The sequence below is a fragment of the Notothenia rossii genome (assembly GCF_949606895.1).
Source record: "Notothenia rossii genome assembly, chromosome: 9".
Classification (NCBI taxonomy): Eukaryota; Metazoa; Chordata; class Actinopteri; order Perciformes; family Nototheniidae; genus Notothenia; species Notothenia rossii.
In genome coordinates this window covers 72,059,129-72,079,431 of record NC_136907.1, presented here as the reverse complement: position 1 = coordinate 72,079,431, position 20,303 = coordinate 72,059,129, and the positions used below count along the sequence as shown (strand labels likewise).

At 40.7% G+C, this 20,303-nt stretch overlaps 1 protein-coding gene across 2 annotated transcripts in view; it reads left to right on the top strand.

Annotated features, from left to right (window-relative positions):
- Positions 1–19,907, top strand: part of ak5 (adenylate kinase 5) — a 67,059-nt gene extending 47,152 nt beyond the window's left edge. For both annotated transcript variants that reach the window (XM_079651940.1, XM_079651941.1), the window contains 6 exons: positions 479–524; positions 2,378–2,422; positions 9,676–9,839; positions 17,139–17,255; positions 17,883–18,080; positions 19,255–19,907. In XM_079651940.1, coding sequence (XP_079508066.1) covers positions 479–524; positions 2,378–2,422; positions 9,676–9,839; positions 17,139–17,255; positions 17,883–18,080; positions 19,255–19,320 — 636 coding nt within the window. In that variant the 3' untranslated portion in view covers positions 19,321–19,907. The remainder of the gene's footprint in view (positions 1–478; positions 525–2,377; positions 2,423–9,675; positions 9,840–17,138; positions 17,256–17,882; positions 18,081–19,254) is intronic.
- The last annotated feature ends 396 nt before the right edge of the window (positions 19,908–20,303 follow it).

Genomic DNA, 20,303 nt, shown 5'->3' with positions numbered 1-20,303 from the left:
CTTTCAGCCAATTATTTCCACCGCCATGCGTTTGTAACTGTGATCGGGATTCACAAGTAACGCTCAGCACTCTGTGTATTAGTCTCTCAATAATATTTCATCTGTCTTTTCTCTCTTTTAATCTCACACTTTCCCAAGGTTTAGTGCTGTCAAATACCCTTAACTGTCTCTTACGTAAAACAGTGTTCTTTGTGTCTCTTGTTCTATATTCTCTTGCCTCTTTTCCGCATCTTAAATGCCTCTTAGCTTAATGCTGTGCACGTGTTTGGGAAAGGCCCTTTCCTGTAATGATATGGCAATAGGTGTGTTTTTCTATCAGTTGACTCATTGTTTCAGTCCAATGTACCAACGTGTTCTTTTCTCTCAAGTTGTTGTGGAAAAAACAAGTCAAGGACATAACATATTGAAAATAGACATGCATTTGAGAAGTGACAACATACAGAATACATTCAAACAAATGGCCTGTCTATCTTTCCAGGTTGAAGAGGATGAAGAAATCGGGTATGCTGAAGGAACCACAGAAAGTGAGTTAAAAGTACAAATCGATTTAATGAAATTGATGGTATCAACGGTCAAGAGACACACACACACACACACACTCACACACACACACACACACACACACACACACACTCACACACACACACACACACACACACACACACACACACACACACACACACACACACACACACACACACACACACTCACACTCACACTCACACACACACTTCCATCTCAGTAAATGCCACATCAAGGAACGGCTATTAACAAGATGCCTGAATGAACTTCTCCCGGCAGCCTTTTGCAGCCTTGCGCAGTGTGTGTGTGTGTGTGTGTGTGTGTGTGTGTGTGTGTGTGTGTGTGTGTGTGTGTGTGTGTGTGTGTGTGTGTGTGTGTGTGTGTGTGTGTGTGTGTGTGTGTGTGTGTGTGTGTGTGTGTGTGTGTGTGTGTGTGTGTGTGTGTGTGTGTGTGTGTGTGTGTGTGTGTGTGTGTGTGTGTGTGTGTGTGTGTGTGTGGATTGTGTAGTAGAAGGCAAGGCAGGTACTCTGATGTCTATCTTGTCAGCTAACTGTCGCTACGCTAACGTCTCCCTGCAGCAGGCGGAGGACAGAGAGGAGGAGGAGGAGGAGTAGGCATGTCTGATTATAGGACCACAAACCTTTTGTTTAGTCACCATCATAATTTATTTTATGACATTAAACAACTTTCTAATATTGCAGACTGACTTCCTGCAAATAATGATCGTCTCAAATTAGGCTCTTATGTAGAAACTGGTGATGAAGTTTGACACCTTGCGTTCAACATATTGTTAGTTTTTTTTAAAACTAGTTTATAGACCAAATGAATAATGACATGTTATTATAGCATGACTTGTGTAACTGTTGTTGTTGCCACTGCTGATTTTATGTTAATTGTGAGAACACTCCCATTCACCCCAGCTTTAAAGATGCAGATGTTGGCATTCATTTCCTTCAGTGATTGAATTACAATGAATCACAGTAGCTTAACAACAAATTATAATGATATAATAATAATTGATATGAGAATATATGTAAACAGTTTTAGAACTGAATCACTGCTCTTTTAAATGCCTGTACGTCCCTCAGTTTATAATGCATATTATATTTAATTTGTTAATAAGGAATTCGGACACAACTTTTGTCTCTTTTAATGAAACGTATCCTGCATTTGACATCCCTTTAATCTGTATCAGTGCATAAGAGAGAGATTGGTTAGAGATTTTTTCTCTAAACAACATTGGCAACAGCAAGTTGTATTATATGGCAATATAATATATTTAACTATTTGCCTAATCACTGAAGGATAATACTAAGTTAGTATATGGTGTAATACAACACAAGATCAGTTATGGCAAATTAGTTTATTTCCGCCATTGAGAATAAGATAATGTTAATTACACCAATTATTATTATTATTATTATTATTATTATTATTACTACATGGTATTTAGATCGCTTTTTAATCTAAAGCAGTTTACATAAACTCATGGTATGTAACCATAGACATGCGAACGGGAGCAATTTTGGGTGGGAATCAACTGCTGAACCCCCTTTGTAAAGGATATTAGACATAAATCTTACATTAAATATGTTTTAAATAATGTCACTTATACTGAAAACATTATAACATTTTCACATGACGAAAACAGGTCATATTAAAAAAGAAAAGTGTGATTTATGGGACTCGGGTATAACGCGTGTAATTTCCTAATTTGTCATTTACAAACCAGGCTGTTGGCGGTTCAAATATATAAACAAATGATTCTGAATTATTTCTGTGCCTGCGTGCGTGTACAGTGTCCTGCACGTGTTGACCTTCTCCTCAGTAAACTCTGATCTCTTCCCTCTGACAGGTTATTGTACAGAACAGAAGAAACCAAAGGTCATCTTCATGATGGGTACGTACGTGCACACACACACACACACACACACACACACACACACACACACACACACACACACACACACACACACACACACACACACACACACACACACACACACACACACACACACACACACACACACACACACACACACACACACACACACACACACACACACACACACACACACACACACACACACACACACACTAATAATGAGCAGCTGCTGACTGCTGTTAGTTAAACTTGCCTCGTTCACACAGAATAACACAGATCAGCTGCCCGGATATTTGTCTGCATGTTTCCAGTGAACTAAACTCCCACTGATGATGGTAAAGCTGCGTTCAGGAGCGTCGCTGCAGGGGGAATGACAGATGTTCTGTCTTCAGAGGCTCTCGCTCGTTTCCGAGAGAAGGAGAGTTAATGAAGTAATTAATTAAAATACTTTTAAAATGCTCCCTTAGAATTTCATGGCACATTTAAACACTGTTCGGGCGGCTGTGGCGCAGTGGATAGTGCCTTGGTGTTGGGATCAGGGGAGCACAGGTTCAAACCCCACTGCAGTCAGCATGTCGTTGTGTCCCTGAGACACTTCACCCCAAATTGCTCCTGTGGGGATTGCCCACATTATTGAGTATGTCAGTCGCTTTGGATAAAAGCGTCTAACAAGTCACATGTAATGTAATGTAATGTTCATCAGTGGAAAACAAAACACTGATGAATAGAGAATAGTCAACGATGATAAGAATGTAAAGTTGTTATTAAAAACTTTACTAACAAAAGGCATCAAATTAAGTGTTTAAAGTGTCCGGCATCAGAACAAAATCCTCCCTTCACCACTACAGACAACACTAAAAATAGGCTCATTCAGATGTACTAATCTGTGTATGAGTATTGTTAAAACCCTTTTCGTGAAAACCACCCAGACAAATCCCCACTGATCTGCACTAACAGTGTGTCTGGATGGTTGAGTTAGAGCAGGAGCTTTCCCCCAGCAGCAGATAATTGGGAGGAAATGCCAACAGCTTATAAAACAACTGTCACCTCCACTCGCATGAGCAGATTTGATACCAAATAATTAAAGGTTGGCCACGTCAGCTAGCAGGATTTTACTCCGCTTAAAGCAAATTGTGATCATACTTTCTACTAGTGTGACAGTTGGGCTAATCACAGCAAGAGATTTTTTTTGGTTCCTATCTGAGCAGTTTCTCCTGTGTGACTCTAAAACACTGTTAAAGGGGCCCTATTATGCTTTTTACGTTTTTTATAGGTTGTCGTGCATGTAAATGGTCTGCAAACGCTAAAAAAAGGGAGTTTCGCTTTTACACACTCCCAGAAGAGTCTCATGCTGCTCATTTCTCTGCCCTGTGAAAAGCTGATGAGAGTATCAGGGCGTCTTCAAAAAATTAAATAGCAATATCGTAAGGGAAAATAAAAAGGTAGCATCTCATCAGAGTTTGTAGGAATTGTGGTAACCTTAAATTGGAAACTACTCAAGTTGGAGTCAAAGAAAGACACTATAAAGTTATTTGTGGACCAGAGCTATACTAAATACTGAAAATAAGTTTAAAACAAGTCCTTAAATTAAGACAATGTCGCCTGATGGTGTTGTAGCCGTGAGCTCAAATCATCAGCCTCCTACTCAGATCTCTGAAACCTTTCACCACCCACAGATCTGCCTGCTGCCTTGGCTGACAGGTAGCACTGTGAGGGGTTCGTGTTTAGTGTCTATTCAAGAACAACACACTGTCACAAAAAACTATATAACACACTACAGGAGAGGGAACACCCCAACAAGCATAGGGGGCCCCTTTAGAATAAAATATTGATCAGAGTAGCTGTAGAAATCGAGTGTCCCTAACTTCAAAGCAGTACCATAGTCCACCAGGCTAACAAATCCTTTAAAACTGTATGTGAAAGTGACTGTTGAGCGGCCCGACCAAGCAAGGAGGCAGAGGCGGAACGTCCCAAATATAACCCGGTGTGGGCATTTATTAAATGATCAACACAATGACACACAGCCTCAATCCTGCTGTTGTTTCCCTGGGCACAGCCTGCAGCCAGGATCTCACGCACACTACCCCAAACAGAAAAACCCCAGAGCCTCAATGTACACAGACCAATCAACCCAACAGGACACAGGTGAGGGGGGAGGAGACAACACAGGGCACCAGGTGCACACAATCAACGGCAACAGACATGGGGAAAGGGGAACACTTTTCAAAATCAATAAATAGTATGAACTGTATAAAAATGTGCACATATGCAAGGCCCGAAGCCATCAGTCCACAGTAATTGCAAAATCCCAGAGATCAAAGATAACCCATTTATTCTAATTAAGGTGGACCATGCCTTTCGTTAAAAGCGTGAGCAGTGAGCCTAATAAAAACCATCTAAACTACACTGAAAAAGCCTCTTCATCGTAACATAACAGTGTTTTATTTATAACATTTTCAACTTTAAGTGCACTTTAAAAGCCAAGTAACAAAGTGCTTTGCAACCAGGAGCAACCGCATTGACTAAATGATATAGTGCGAGTAAAAACAAGACAACAGAAAACTCACTGGCTGGTGGAGGATCAGTTTTGTGTCACCTCAGTGGACAGGTTGTCTCTCCAGCTTTCTCAGACTTGATGCTGACTTCTAAAACAGTCTGAAGACTCCCTGACTCAGCATGAGGACTCCTCGCTTATTAATGAGGAGTTAATGTCCCCTTGCCATCTCCTGCTGTCGCTCTTTTCCAAACTTGCTGATGCTGCAGCTTTAGGGGTTATCTGTCAGACTGCTTTTATCTGGTTAAGAAAAATAGTTTATTGATGCTCAGCTACCTGCCCTCTGAAAGGAGAGTGAATATCAGGGTGTCTTTAAGGATTTAAGTACTAACATCAGAGGGGAAAAGAGAGGAGTGGCATTATATAAGAGCGTGGATCACACTGGTGACCTTACATTGGACACATTCTTAACTTGGAGGATAAGGAAAATACTCAAAAAACCTAATCAACTCATGAGAAAGTCCCTGTATTAAGATGTAATTGCCTTCTGGTAGTGGCTAACTTTTTTCTTAAAGAGGTCATATAATGCTAATTCCAGGTTCATAGTTGTATGTAGTGCAATGTTTACAAGTGATGTCCCTATGTTATGGAAGTAAACAAAGGGGTCCAATGGAGGCGATTCAGGCAGGGGGGTGAGTATGTGGGAGATCAATTCCCTCCGGAGGGAACACAGGGATTTTAGCCTTTGCAGACCCTTTACATGCACACAAACCTATAGAACACACGACAGGAAAGGGAGAACCCCAAAGAGTAGAATAGGGCACCTTTAAAATGAATGAAGGTCAGTATACTATGTAAGCATCTGTGTTCTCAAAGCTAATCAAAAGTTGGCAGAGAAGAGTTGTATGTGTTAACTTGATGTGGGTGTACCCAGAAAACCTCCCCGATTATACAAACTGGGGGGAAAGTTGAAGCGTTGTTCTGCAGCGATGCTTCAGAAAGAAAGTTGGAGATGAAGCCGGAGAGAAAATGCTAATGTGAGGTTTCACTGGCGCCTGAGCTTTCAGCCTTTTTTCATCTCCTCTCATTCAAGTCCCTCTGCGCTCCTCCAGCTTCTTCGTTTCTATTTCCTCCCTCTCTGCAGAAACTACAATTTATACTCTTGTAATGAGTCAGACTGAGGATCAGACATTTAAATGGTGGAAAAACTTTTGGTGGCCCGTTGATGAAACCCTCCATAGTCACTAACAAGCAGCAACCACCTCAACGTTAGTGATTAAGGAAAATCCCTTGTGCTTTATTTCCAATAAAGAAATGTAAGAAATCAGTCTCCGTGCCCACTGAGGTAATAAAAAGTAGTTTCATCTTATTTTCTTACACAGCTGGGAACTGCAGTTTGCATTACCTATAACTCAAACAGGAGAAAATACTCCAAATTGTTTCAGTTGAGGATTAACACACATTTTGATCTCCAGTGAGTATTTAGAGGACGAGGTGGGATTAGCTCAAAATAAACAATGGTTCAAGGTTCAAGGTTCTTTATTGTCAAACTAACATATCTACAGAGTAATTATGTCGTTGAAAATCTTAGGTCACAGGCTTCTCCAACAATGCAACACAATAATACAGATAAGCAGACAATATTAAAACATATATTAAAATAAACTATATTAAAAGTATTACAAAAAGAAAAATAGTTAGTGCAATACGAGTCTATATACAAGTTAATGGAATGATATATTAGATAATAGATCAATATTACTAAGTAGCAGATGAATGTTATGAAATTGTTTCAGCAGTTCAATGGTGTGTTTTCATTGCGATTAAGGAAGCCCCGAGGAATAATATCAGACTTTGGATGAAAAGTCTACACCATTAGGTTCATTTAAATGTTATAATAAGAAAAGAAAATGGCAGACCTTATCCTTTAAGAGGCAAGGATGTTTTTAATTGTTGCTTTAACAAAACAAGCAATTCAAGCCATCTTCTCTTTATTAATCTTTTGAAATTACTAAAAGCACAATAAGGCATTAAGAAATGTCACAAAACCACTGACAAGGTGGCAGGGAACAAACCCGAGTCCGTCTTTTACAGTCTGCATTTATATTACACAAAAATACTGTCTTTGGAAAGTAAAGAGCACCCTGCAAAGTCCTCGGTCTTCCCTTAGAGGTATGGTGGCGGTTAAATGTGAAAATGTCTTCAACGCAGATTCAATCCTCTTTTCTGAATCCAGCAAAGAGCATGTTGTACTTTAAAAATGTAACTGAAGCATCTGAATGACTGGAGGCGAGCAGCTTGTGTCCTCAGCGGCCCGTTTGTCATTTGGACTGATTTGCATTAAAGTATTACCTGCTGACGCTTTGAGGGGAAATAATAATGTAGAGATATTTCCTAGATATGTTCCTCTGCCCTCTTTGCTTCGTGTAATCTCTGTCTCCATCTCATTTAATCCACTGTCACTTTGGCTCTTAAAGGAAAAATGCTGTGATGGGGCTGTTCACACATGGCAGGTTTTTTTTCAAATCTAAACCACCTAACTGAGGGTCAGTAGAGAGAGACACTAGAATGTGTGCAAATGTCTGCCAATGTTCACCAAATTGTCTGAATAAATGTAGGATTCAAGCGACAGAGGACGGTGAATTATGAAACCAAGACCATTTGTTTTACTCTAACAACCCTTCACAATGCCATAGAGATATTCTAAAATGTATGTTTTAATGTTTGACTTAAAAACAAGACATTGGATGGACTAACCGGGCGGAATTCGTACATATAACTGTGTATCATCAGTATAGCAATGAAATTCGAACAAATAATTCATAAAATGTTAATAACTTCACCAAATGGTAACATATTGAATGAAAGGAGACCTAGGATTGAGCCTTGAGGTACACCAAATATAACTAGGAGTAAAGCAAGAAGTAAACAATGAGTCCTATTGGTCCAATCAGAGTCCTATTGGTCCAGTCAGAGTCCTATTGGTCCAGTCAGAGTCCTATTGGTCAAACTTTTACTACTAACAATTTCCTCAGATGTACTTAAAATATGTCAGTGTTGTTTTTTACATATCGTCTCCACTGCCCTCTTAAGAGGCCCAAAATAAGTCCCTTATTACAGGTTTAAGTGAAGCTGTCACTCGGCCTCTTTCCTGAGCATTAAACATGAAAAATGTCTTCTTTGTATGCTAAATAAATTATTGAAGTTGTTTAACATTAACGGAGAATCTGAGCATTATTTTTTAATTGAAAGCAGCAGCAGTTTTTTCCCTGTACAGAAAAACAAAAAAGGCATTATAAATACCTTTAATTGTGCTAAAAGCGTTCTACTCTCAGGGCCAGTTATGCAATATTTCAAATGTTCTCAGAGAGAGAAAACTATCTTTATTCACAGAGCCAGTTCATACAGCAGGTTTGAGTTTTACCCGACTAAATAGGAGAGTTTAATGCAAGCTTCTGTGGACTTTCGCCCTGTTGGGTCATTATTTCACTTCCTGGCAGAGGTGTCAAACAGCGGAGTAAAACTTCTTGTGAGTAGGCGTGAGGGGGCTGTGCTGCCTTTTGGAGGCTGGTGGAATATATTCAATCACTGAATATGTGCTGAATGTACAATAAAGGAATCAATATCTGCCTTCCTGACTCCATGTCGTCCCCCGGTGCGCCACTCTTATCAGTCCCTGCTCTCTGAGGAAACTGGGATGAGGATGTTTGTTTTGGAAAGAGGGCAGCGGCACTGTGTCTCGAGGGGAATACTAATAAATGTGGAGAACATCCTGAGTTTTATTACTGTGCCCGAGGCTGGTTATGAGCGATCACCTCTGTCTGCTGAGGCTTCACTCGGCTGCATGGCCATGTAATATAGTTATTAAGTGATAAAAACACCTACAGCCATAACAGAATAGCAGTGGAGCAAGCTCGAATAATTTTGATTATGGAAAACAGCTTATCAGTAGAATGAGTTTTCTGAAATGACAACTTTTTTATAGTTTTGCAACACATTTAAATGGAAACCAGGCTATAGAGAGAAGGGAGAGGTGTGTGTGTGTGTGTGTGTGTGTGTGTGTGTGTGTGTGTGTGTGTGTGTGTGTGTGTGTGTGTGTGTGTGTGTGTGTGTGTGTGTGTGTGTGTGTGTGTGTGTGTGTGTGTGTGTGTGTGTGTGTGTGTGTGTGTGTGTGTGTGTGTGTGTGTGTGTGTGTGTGTGTGTGTGTGTGTGTGTGTGTGTGTGTGTGTGTGTGTACAGATTTAGTAAGAGGAGATGATGATAATGATCTATGATAACCTGACTCTCAGCCCCTGGCGATGAATCCGACCTGTGATGTGCACATTCACTGTGCACACACACACACAATCTTTTTCCTCTCTTATATCCTCACACTTAGGTCCTGCTCTCCCTCTCAGTCTCCCCAAAAATACTCACATGCAGACAGAACTCTCTCCGTCTCAAAAACACACACATACACACGCACTCTATTTCCTATGGACTTCCATTATCTTGCTCTTTTTTTAACTCTCAATTTCCTCCTCGTCTCACTTCGTGTTGTGCTTCAGTCATTTCTCGTCTCTGTGGACCAACTGACCCCTGTGTGTGTGTGTGTGTGTGTGTGTGTGTGTGTGTGTGTGTGTGTGTGTGTGTGTGTGTGTGTGTGTGTGTGTGTGTGTGTGTGTGTGTGTGTGTGTGTGTGTGTGTGTGTGTGTGTGTGTGTGTGTGTGTGTGTGTGTGTGTGTGTGTGTGTGTGTGTGTGTGTGTGTGTGTGTGTGTGTGTCCTCTCTCTCAGGTGGTCCAGGCTCAGGTAAATCTCTGCAGTGTGAGCGGATGGAGGAGCGGTTCGGCCTGCGTCACGTTGCCCTCGGCGACCTGCTGTGTAACGAGCTGCAGTCTCACGGCGACAGAGGGCGTCAGCTGCGGGACGTCCTGGAGAGAGGGGGGACGCTGCCGGAGGTCAGTGTGCTGCTGTTCACTTAGCGTATCAACACAGGGCATATGTTTATGTTATGGCCACTACTTTTAATTACTTAAACTTTGTTTCTGAGAAAACGTTGCCAAAAAGCTACAAACACTTCAATCCCCATGAGAGACGGCTTCCTCTTATTATGGATATTGCAGATGAGAACAAAACGCAGTGCAACAGTTGTTGTGTTATTCCAGGTTTGACTAATATTTAAAACGTAAATAGATTTAAGCAGCAGCCTGCGTTGTCACTTTTATCTACATTGACATTTTGTAGAATTTGCCTAGGAATTTTGGTGCATAAAAATGAACATAGTAAGAAAAGGGAAAAGAAAATACTGAAAAAGTTGAACACCATAAAGGAAAAAAAAAAAATCGTATTTAATTTAAGAATAAAAATCCAGTTTTTTAAGAAAATGGCTTGCCTGTGTGATCAATAATTACAACTCATATTGTTTAAAAGCAGTCTTTAAGGGATCAGTTAACTTAGAACAAACTCAGAAAAAGCAGTTTGTCTGGAGTGAATACAAGAACTAGATATTAAGTAATGACATGAATTGCGTGTCTGAACATGAAAATGTAAATAAAAAGATGTCAGAAACTTGACAGGTGATCTCTGGGAGCAACGAACAATGTGCTCAATAAATGATACCTTTAAAAAAACAAGATCTTATAGATTGTATTTCAGAAAAGACGGACAGCTGAAGACAAATCCTTCTTGCTCCTGCTTGAAAATACTGATATACCACAAACATGTCTTCTTTCTGCTAAGGGCTAATGAAATGAATAGAAGAGGGGTGGTACAGCTCAGAGTGCTCAGAGTGGCTTTAGCAGAGATTGAAGATGTTTAACACAATGTTCCAGGCAGAGCTGGCATATATTGGAGATGGAAACAACAACTGCGAACCAGATGAATTATCTGAAAACTCTCTGAGGAAAACATTTTCCGAGAAGACAAACATTTTCATCAGGGCGGCAGACGCTGGACAATTTGTCAGACGTTTATGGGAGATAGGCTCATTTAAATTCACTCTGTTAAGTTCATAAAATGGTGGAAACTGACAATTATCTATAATATTACAAATGAAATTGCAAAGAAAAAGTTAAATGTACTTTTTATTCCCTTTCAGAGAGTTATAGCCTGAGGTGGAGCACATTTACATTTTATATACCGTGGGATCAATATTTCATGAATTGCTCGTGTATGAAAACATTCCCCATTCAGTACAGAAATGTGAAAACAGCCTTCAGATTTCATCTCTACACTTACACCATTCAGCACCGAGAAGGTCAAACAAAGTGGAGCATCAATGAGCAAAAAAACAATTTGGAGTAAAGGAAGAAAATGTATTGGCAGCCACAGCAATCAAATACATTTATAAATTAAAGAGGCCTTATTATGCTTTTTGTGCTTTTCCCTTTTCTGTATGGTGTTATATACGTGTGTGTGTGTGTGCATGTCAATGGTCTGTAAAGGCTAACACACCAAAGTTCCCTATAGTTACATCACTACGTAACAGTCATGCTTTTATTGGCTAGCGCTCCAACACATTGTACGTGATAGGATAAGGGGCGGGACATCTCTTAGCGGTTGACCAATCACAACAGAGCCGGCCAGCTAACCAATCAGAGCGGACTGGGCTCTGGTTTCAGACAGAGGGTGAAAAGAGGTGCTGCAGCACAGGCAGTATGAGAACAATAAAGAGTTTTTGGAACATTAAAGCATGGAGACATGTCCCAGGAGAGACACTACATACCTATCTGAACCTGAAAATCAGTATAGGTCCTCCTTCTGATAGAGAGGTGGAGTCCACTCTGTAACGCAGTCATCAGAACCAGAAATCCGGGAAATTTGGCGTTACAGCAAAGGTGCAGATAAAATCAAAATTAAGAGTAGACTAAAACATATTAGGTGAGTGGCATGCACACGTTGATACAAATAAAAACAAACGGAACACTTCCATGGTGAAAAAAACTGAACACATACAAATTGGTAAGGGACGACACTTTCTGCAGACGGTCCAAAGAGCCACTAAATATTCTTATCTTGCATCAGAATACCTTTCTCTTTTTTGTTTCCTTGTGTAAAGCACAAATGATTTACCATCCACCTCCTCATAGTGAAACGGTGTAGAGGTGAGGAACATTTAGCTTCCTGGCCTCATTCTCAGCAACGTCTCATCAGGTCTGCAGAGACTTGGAGCAGTGATTCATTTTGCTGCTGGTGATTACTAATCCTCAGCATCGCACTGTACTGCTGGCTGTCAAGGAGCTTTCTAAATTCAACTGCACAGAGTCTGACAGTTCACATCACTGCACACTGGTGCCACACACACACACACACACACACACACACACACACACACACACACACACACACACACACACACACACACACACACACACACACACACAGTCAGTCATCCCTGCTTCGCATGTTCCAAGGTGTTGAACTAGACTGAACAAAAATATAAATGCAACACTTTTGCTTCGCATAGAGTTGATCAGGTTGTTGATTGTGGCCTGTGGAATGTTGGTCCTCTTCAATGGCTGTGCCACGTTGCTGGATATTGGCAGGAACTGGAACACGCTGTTGTATACGCCGATCCAGAGCATCCCAAACATGCTCAATGGGTGACATGTTAGGGTTAGGGTTTAACCCTAGGGTTTTCGGACCCCCCCAGACCCCCCCAATAAAGCAAAACTGCACGTTTCAGAGTGGCCTTTTATTGTGGCCAGCCTAAGGCAAACCTGTGCAATAATCATGGTGTCTAATCAGCATCTTGATATGCCACACCTGTCAGGTGGGATGGATTATCTCGGCAAAGGAGAAGTGCTCACTATCACAGATCTTTTCAGATTTGTGAACAATATTTGAGAGAAATGGTTATTTTGTGTACGTAGAAAATGTTTTAGATCTTTGAGTTCATCTCATGAAAAATGGGAGCAAAAACAAAAGTGTTGCATTTATATTTGTGTTCAGTGTAGCTGCTTTGTGAATGGCACACATTGAGGACAGTTGGTCTGAATGCGTCACAAAGTATTGATCCGTCTCCTCCTGTAACACATTTGAAAAGAAATGTAGTCGGTCGCGTGTCCATTCACGCCACTCAGCAGTTTGTTGAAGCACACAGAAAAGGATTTTTAGCCTTTAATCTGTCAGGAAGGATTTATCTTTTTAGGAAAGTATTTTCTGCTCCATAACCTTCAAAGCCAGCCTGATAAATAGAACTGTTGACATAAATAATGAGTAAAGGACAGAGTATGAATCCTTGCACGCACACTAATAGATAATCATGTCAAGAGTAAGGATAGAAATATGTCATATGTCTTATTTTCAACTAAAACTATTACAAATTACACCAAATTCAGCAACAAGTTGGTCTGATCTGATCTTCCTCTGCCGTAAAGCCATAAATGCCATATCTCCATTGCTATAAAACTATTTGTGACATTATTTGATCTTTCCTGATCCTTTCACTTTGACATCTTGGGCAGGAGGTTTTGGGAAGAAGCAATGAATAGCTACAACAATAGAAAACCTTATGAAATCCAAGACAATCAGGCTTCCTATGATCCAAAGATGTAAAGGGTAGTTTGTGTGGAACGGATTTGCAATTGCAATTTAATAGACACCTCAGATTTACTTTGACTTTCTGTGATCTGAGAGCAGAAACCCGAGGCGCTCAGGCGAGGCTCAGCTGTCTAAAGCTTCTTACAGAGCATTAAGGTCATGTCCCATGTGTTCACTAACATCGTCACTTATTTTTATGATGTGTGAGTGAATTACTTATGAAGGATAAGCGGGATTAACTGAAGTGCAGGTTTAGAGCAGAACACTACAAAAACCACATCAGAGTTATTGGTTTTAAGTGCTGTCGTGTGAGTGTTAAAACTGCTACGAACTACAGAGAGAGACCTGGTCAAATATTACTGTACTGTTGCCTGGCAACACAAAATATAATGTTCTCCGTTGACTGTTATCCCTCCGCCAGCTTCCTGTCTGCCACATGTAAGGAGGAAAATAAATATCACAATATTTCTGGACCAAATACCTCGTTATCGGTACTTAACCAAACAACATTGTAGGCTTGACCTTTGGGGCTTTCAAAACACATTTACACAATGAGAATTTTGATAATCAGCTGAAACATAATGACATAATGACACAATGAGAAGGTAAAGGGCAACAGAGCCGCTCCAACGGTCGTTTCAGGAAATGTCAGAGACTACGGTTATTCCAAATATCACAAATCTAAGATGAAAACTAGCAGTGGTGAAAGTACAATACTGTACTGAAGTGAAAGATTGAGGTACTTGTACTTGAGTATTTTCACATTATGCTACTTTATACTCTTAGTCCACTTCATTTATTTTTCAACTTTAGTTACAAGTCACTTTGCAGATTTTGACCTTTATTACAAAATATAAATCACGACTAAGTGATCATAGATTAATATAGGTTAAGCTACCAAGTGCAACATTGAAATGATAAACGCAACAATGCATCAATGATTCAAATAAAAGAATCTAAAAAACACATGGTGCTTAAATGGGCCATTCTGCAGAACGAGTACTTTTACTTCTTTGGTGCTAATACTTTTTTACTTAAGTAGACTTTTAAAATGCGGGACATCTACTTATAACTGAGTTTATTCACTTCAGTAAAACATCTTAGTACATCTACCACCACCAACTAGTCTCATTTACAATATTGATATAATATCAATAAATGACATAGCCACGTGTGCTCTCTTTAAATCTGTACATAATTGGGTAATGTCTGTTAAGCCAGCCTTGAGAGATTAAACGTAAAGACGATTTTATTTGTATCCTTGATGTAAGATCTTGCTGTTCAGAGGTGGACAAATCCACTCTCAGATACGTATTCTGAGCAGAGGCCAAAAATCTTCAATATTTAATGTGTAAAACTATTAAAAGTAGCTGATTTCCTGTGGCTGCTGCTCATGATTTGATGCTTCTTCTGGCAGCTCAGGCCCTCAGACCCTCCTGACCAATCAGCTGAGAGCAGATCTGGCTTCTGACAAGGTCGAATCATCACAAAACATAAATCTCCCTCCCTCCCTCCCTCCCTCCCTTCTTCTCTCCCTCCCTTCCTTTCTGTGAGCTTTTCTCGAGAAGCACAGAATCACCATACCAGGAAATGATTCAAAAAGTCATGAGCACCGTCCTTTTAGAATTGCAATCAAACGTCGATCCTAAACATGAGAGACTCGGGGACTCGGATAGTCCAGAATCTGAGCGTTATAGAAGTTTAAAGATGAGTCAAAAAGTGGCCGTAGATGATGAAGATGGTGGATGATATGCTTTTAGATGTAGGAAGATGTAGAAAAACACTTTCAGACACATTTTAAAACATCAACAAGAGTAGCTGTTCTGTTCTGCTGGAGCTGTTCACATGTTTCCCTTACGTCAGAACTAATACATCTCAGTCCAATAAAGGAAACTAGCCTCAAAACATACTATTATTCTGAAAGCCATTCAATCTGATTATTCTCATTGATTAAGTTAGACTGTATCTACAGAGCTGCATACACAAAGTTCAGCACAGCTTGCAGCCATACTTAGATACAATGCAGGAAATATAACCGGATTGATGAGGGTATGAACACTCAACTAATACAGTCTATACAACGTTATACAAGAAGTTCATAGTGTGGAGTTTCTTTTATTAAACTGTTTTTGAGGAGCTGTTGATTCAAGTGTACGGTCATTTAGTTTGTTTGTCATTATCGAGAAGTGTTTTTAGTAACTAAGTCTTACCTGTTTGATATTAAAATGGTGGCCAAATGATCACAAACACTTGGAGGGTGCATTGGATTTAGATGAGTGGAGCTGATGAAATGGAAACTGAGAATACTGTCTTGTGAATGTGTAATGAAAGTAAATCCCAGCAGTGATACGCAGCCTCACACCAGGGCTGTCTTCACTAAAGAAATCCTTAGTTCACTAACACACGTATGATTTTGTCCACAAAGAAAGTTTCTCTACACAAAATAATTTTAAAAAACATCACTTGAAAATGGTGTTAACCAGAGATGTGTTAATATGTTTCTTGGAAATAAGTCATCCAGCATGAAGAAAGCATAAAAACAACAGAAGAAATATTCATGACAGATATGCACTAAATGATTATCAACTTGAGCATATCAATCTAAAACGCTTTTTTCTGGGAAGTTATACAGCGCTGATAAGCAGCAGATAAACGTCCATTAGTGCAGCATTAACAGAGGAGCAGGAGCTCAGCTGTTGATTATGAAATGAAGAATATCACAGTGTTTAGTGCTGTTACATAAACCCATTTGTTGTGAGTATAATTACTCCTCTAAAGTCTGGCTGAATGTCATCATATCCTGTTTATCAAAACCATTGCACTTCACATAAAGCCTAGGGAAATAATAACAATTTGTAAACCCCAATATTTATATGTCAATATGCAACGTAACCCTGTACTAGAGACAGAGTCTGAATCAAAAGGAAAAAACCAAAAGCAACCAATTAGGTTATTTGACAAAGCAATAAGCAAGCATGAAAGCATCTTAATGAACAAACAACCAGGAAGAAAAGGATATTCAGCAACTGCAGCTACCCAGGAGCAACATTAGCATACAGTAATTAGCAGACGCTAAGAAAACCACCAGCAAGCTTCAGAGAGCAATAATCCACACAAACAATGACACAGCAAATAACAAACAAAGACACAGAAGACCCTCACCAGAGCTTGTACAGCAGAGGAAAGCCTTTAGCTCGATGTGTTGATGTAGCTTCAAACTATCATAGTGTCCAGTTTGAGGTACAGTAGCACACATTTCTCAAACAACAAGGTGCAACACAAACACTATTTTATTCACAAACTCCTTTTCAAGCACCTTGATGCTTTTATTAGCGATTTAGCTTGATTATAAAAGGATTCAAACATAGCAGGAAGTGTGTGTAAGTGAAAACTAGCAGCAAAGCCAAAGAACAGGTGGAGCTTCACTGTTTAAATAGGCCGGCTCATTACAGAGGGTGCGCTTGATTTGTCTTCCACCGAGGGGAGTGCCACACATGTGTAGTAGGAAGTTGCCTGTTGTGCTACGTTTGTGAGTGACAGGAGTGTTGCAGAAAGGATTCATGGGTGTGGCAATTCATAACAATTTGAACGCCAATTATACGTTTAGTTATTTATGAGGCACAAAGATATGCTGGCTTCAGCCTCTCAATTGGAAGATTTGCAGAAGGTTCTCTGTTGTGATTTGATGTTTGCATGTTTGTGTGTGTTGGTATCAGGACAATCTGCTGGAGCTGCTGTGTGATGCCGTGTCAGCGTCGGTCCGGCAGGGTAAAGGCATCGTGATCTGTGGCTTCCTGAGAGACCTGAGGAGGGCGGAGGAGTACCAGGCCAAGGTCAGAGCACCAGCTGACACACGTGGTTCAATCTTGATTCTGTATATGTTAAAGGTTACCTATTATGCAAAATCCACTTTTCCATGTCTCTTCTACATCAACATGTGTCCCCTCTGTGGAAAGAGATTCTGAAAGTTTCAGGAACAAAGATTCTCTCTCTTTTTGTCCTGATCCATTTATATAAAAACCTGTCTGGAAATGAGCTGATCAGATGTTGGCCACTTTATGATGTCATAACGATTTTTTTGGCTTGAGTAACCATTAGCCAATCAGCAACCAAGGTTTCCGGGGAGCTAAGTTCCGGGAACTATTCCTGGGAAAAGTACTTGGTGTGAAAGCGCCTATTATGTTCTTTATAACCAAATCTCTCTCAGAGGGGCGTGGGGAGTGGCTCCTTATTTTCATCTAAAGTAACAGACAGAGAATCAGTACTTTAGAAACAGGGCTGAAACAGAGGGGATTATGGGTAATGCTGCAATGCACGATCTGTTTGTTATTTTGAGTCAAACACTTCAGAGACATGTTTAGTATATATCTGAGACTTATAATATATTGATGAAAAATAGTATAATAGGTGACCTTTAAGTTCACTGTTGCTGACTTTCCTCTTCCTGTCTCCTGGGTCAGATGGGGGAGCCCGATGCCGTGCTGCTGCTCAGCTGCTGCACCGACACCATGTCCAGCCGCCTGCAGAGCCGCAGCAGATCCTCCTCCGCCCCCCCCGCTGCTGACAGAGAGGGCACGCTGCACCGGAGGGTGGAGAGCTCCTGCAGCGACAGCCAGGCGGTGGCAGATCACTACGAGAGCAAGAAGCTCCTGCACACGGTAACAGCCTTTAGAGAGAGATGTGTTTTATTCAGTGTGGCCGGAGGCAGCTGACACTCAGGGTAGGGGGTTTGATTCCCTCTCAGGGCAGCAGCAGTTCACACATTACATGTAAAGGCCCTCCAAACCCATATTCCAGGAAGCTAATTACATTTTCTACCAAAAATATATCCAACAAGTTCCTGAGGTGTGTTTAATGCAAAGGAATTGCACCTTGGGTACAAAAGACCATGTATGTATCTAATTACATCCCATAGTTTCTATTTCACATTCTTTTAAAGCAGATCTTTGCAGATCAGAGTCAGGTGCACTTCAGTCTTGTCAAAATAGATCCTGCCGACTGCTCTTGGTCAGCGTCACAATGTATTGTTCATATACTAAAGTACCTCTGACTAATGAAACTGTTAAAAAAAAACAGCAAACAAAATGTCGTGCCTCTTGGAAAACATGACACAACACAACATACAATATACTGTACCTTGTGTTTGGAGCAGAGCGTGGAACATGTAACCTTACCCTAGAAGAACATGTGCTTTTACTCTTTTTCCAAAGGGCTAAAGTTCAGCCTCATCTTGTGGCCGAAATTAGTGTTACAACAATACGGCAATACAATTCTAAAAATGTACATGCTTAACTTTTTTCTATTACCTGTTTCAAAGATCACTAAGAAATGTAAATACGATTATCCCGGCAAAGCAGGGTTTTTTTTTACCGGTTCTTTACGTAAAAAAAAAAGTAAACGTTAACAGGAAAATGGAGAACCACACATTCTCTTTCTTCTGGGCTTCACGACTCATCTCTACGACACACATTATTCTAACACATATTTGAGGCAGATGGCTCGGCTGTAGCTCGGTGGTTACCCCTCTCACTGACGTCTGCACTGTCACGAGGGTCAGCAGATTACCACGTACATTCCGTTCAGGCGGGTTTAACTGTCATTCAAAATGAGCCGTTTGAAATGACATCAGTTGTGTGCGTGTGTGAACTTAAATGCCACCGCATCTATTGAGGTCACCCGTCTGCTGTGAGCTCTGCAGCAGACTTTAGCTGTCCTCTGCTGCTGATGTTTGATGGGGGGCCACAAGAGGGTCCAAGCTCATTGTTAGAGGGTCCAAGCTCATTGTTAAAAGAACCGCCCATGCTCAGACAGTGTTTCTCTCTCCTTCTGCAGATTGACGCTGAGAGGCCACCAGAATGCGTCTTCGCACAGATCTGCCAGGTGATGGAGAACTTCTGATTTCTACAACTTCCTCATCATCAACCCCCAAACTCTGCTGTCCAGGAGGTCCATCTGTGCAGACCTTCTCTCCCCCCCCCCCCCCCCCTTCTCTGGAGACATCCCTTCACACAGACACACACTCTGAACTGCATGTCCCCCAAAGTGAAACGTCTTTCTGCTTTTCACACTGACTAAGTGCCCGGTTTTATCACGTTCTACTTCACATGCATTGTCTCTCTTACATCGACCTCGATATATGCTGCCGACTGCCGGAGCGAGCAGATAACTGTCCTGAATAAAAAGCATGGCCTGCTGTGACTGAGAGCATGTTTCAGTTGAATGTGAAAGCTCGCTAACAGAAGGAGCACAGAGTTCCCGCCGCGCTGCAGATGAAATGTCAGCGTGTTCTCATGCTCTCATGCACAGCAACGTGCTCTGTATCGTAACAAGCATGCAACATTACAATCAAGATTTACTGCCTTTTGTGCGTCAATTAAAGAGCAGAGAAGAATTATTTAAGAATGTCTTTATGTTTCAGAGCTCATCGTGCAGGTGCTTGTTTGAGTCTGGATTTAACATTCAATAAAGCCAGTGCGTTTGCTAAATTAAGGACTTTTGAGTTTGTACTGTCTGTGTGTGTGTGTGTGTGTGTGTGTGTGTGTGTGTGTGTGTGTGTGTGTGTGTGTGTGTGTGTGTGTGTGTGTGTGTGTGTGTGTGTGTGTGTGTGTGTGTGTGTGTGTGTGTGTGTGTGTGTGTGTGTGTGTGTGTGTGTGTGTGTGTCTCACAGCTGATCCCATAGCGCCATCTGCTGGTGAGAAGATCAAAACAAATGTGCTAAAATTATTTTAAAATGTAAAGGGATAACATCACATAAATACATTTTTGAAATGTTAACATCTTTTTGGCAACACTTGGATGTATCTACATTACTTGCACTCTATACAAATTAAGTCTTTTATAATAAATATTTGCAAAACTACAGAACCACTTAAAGTGATTAT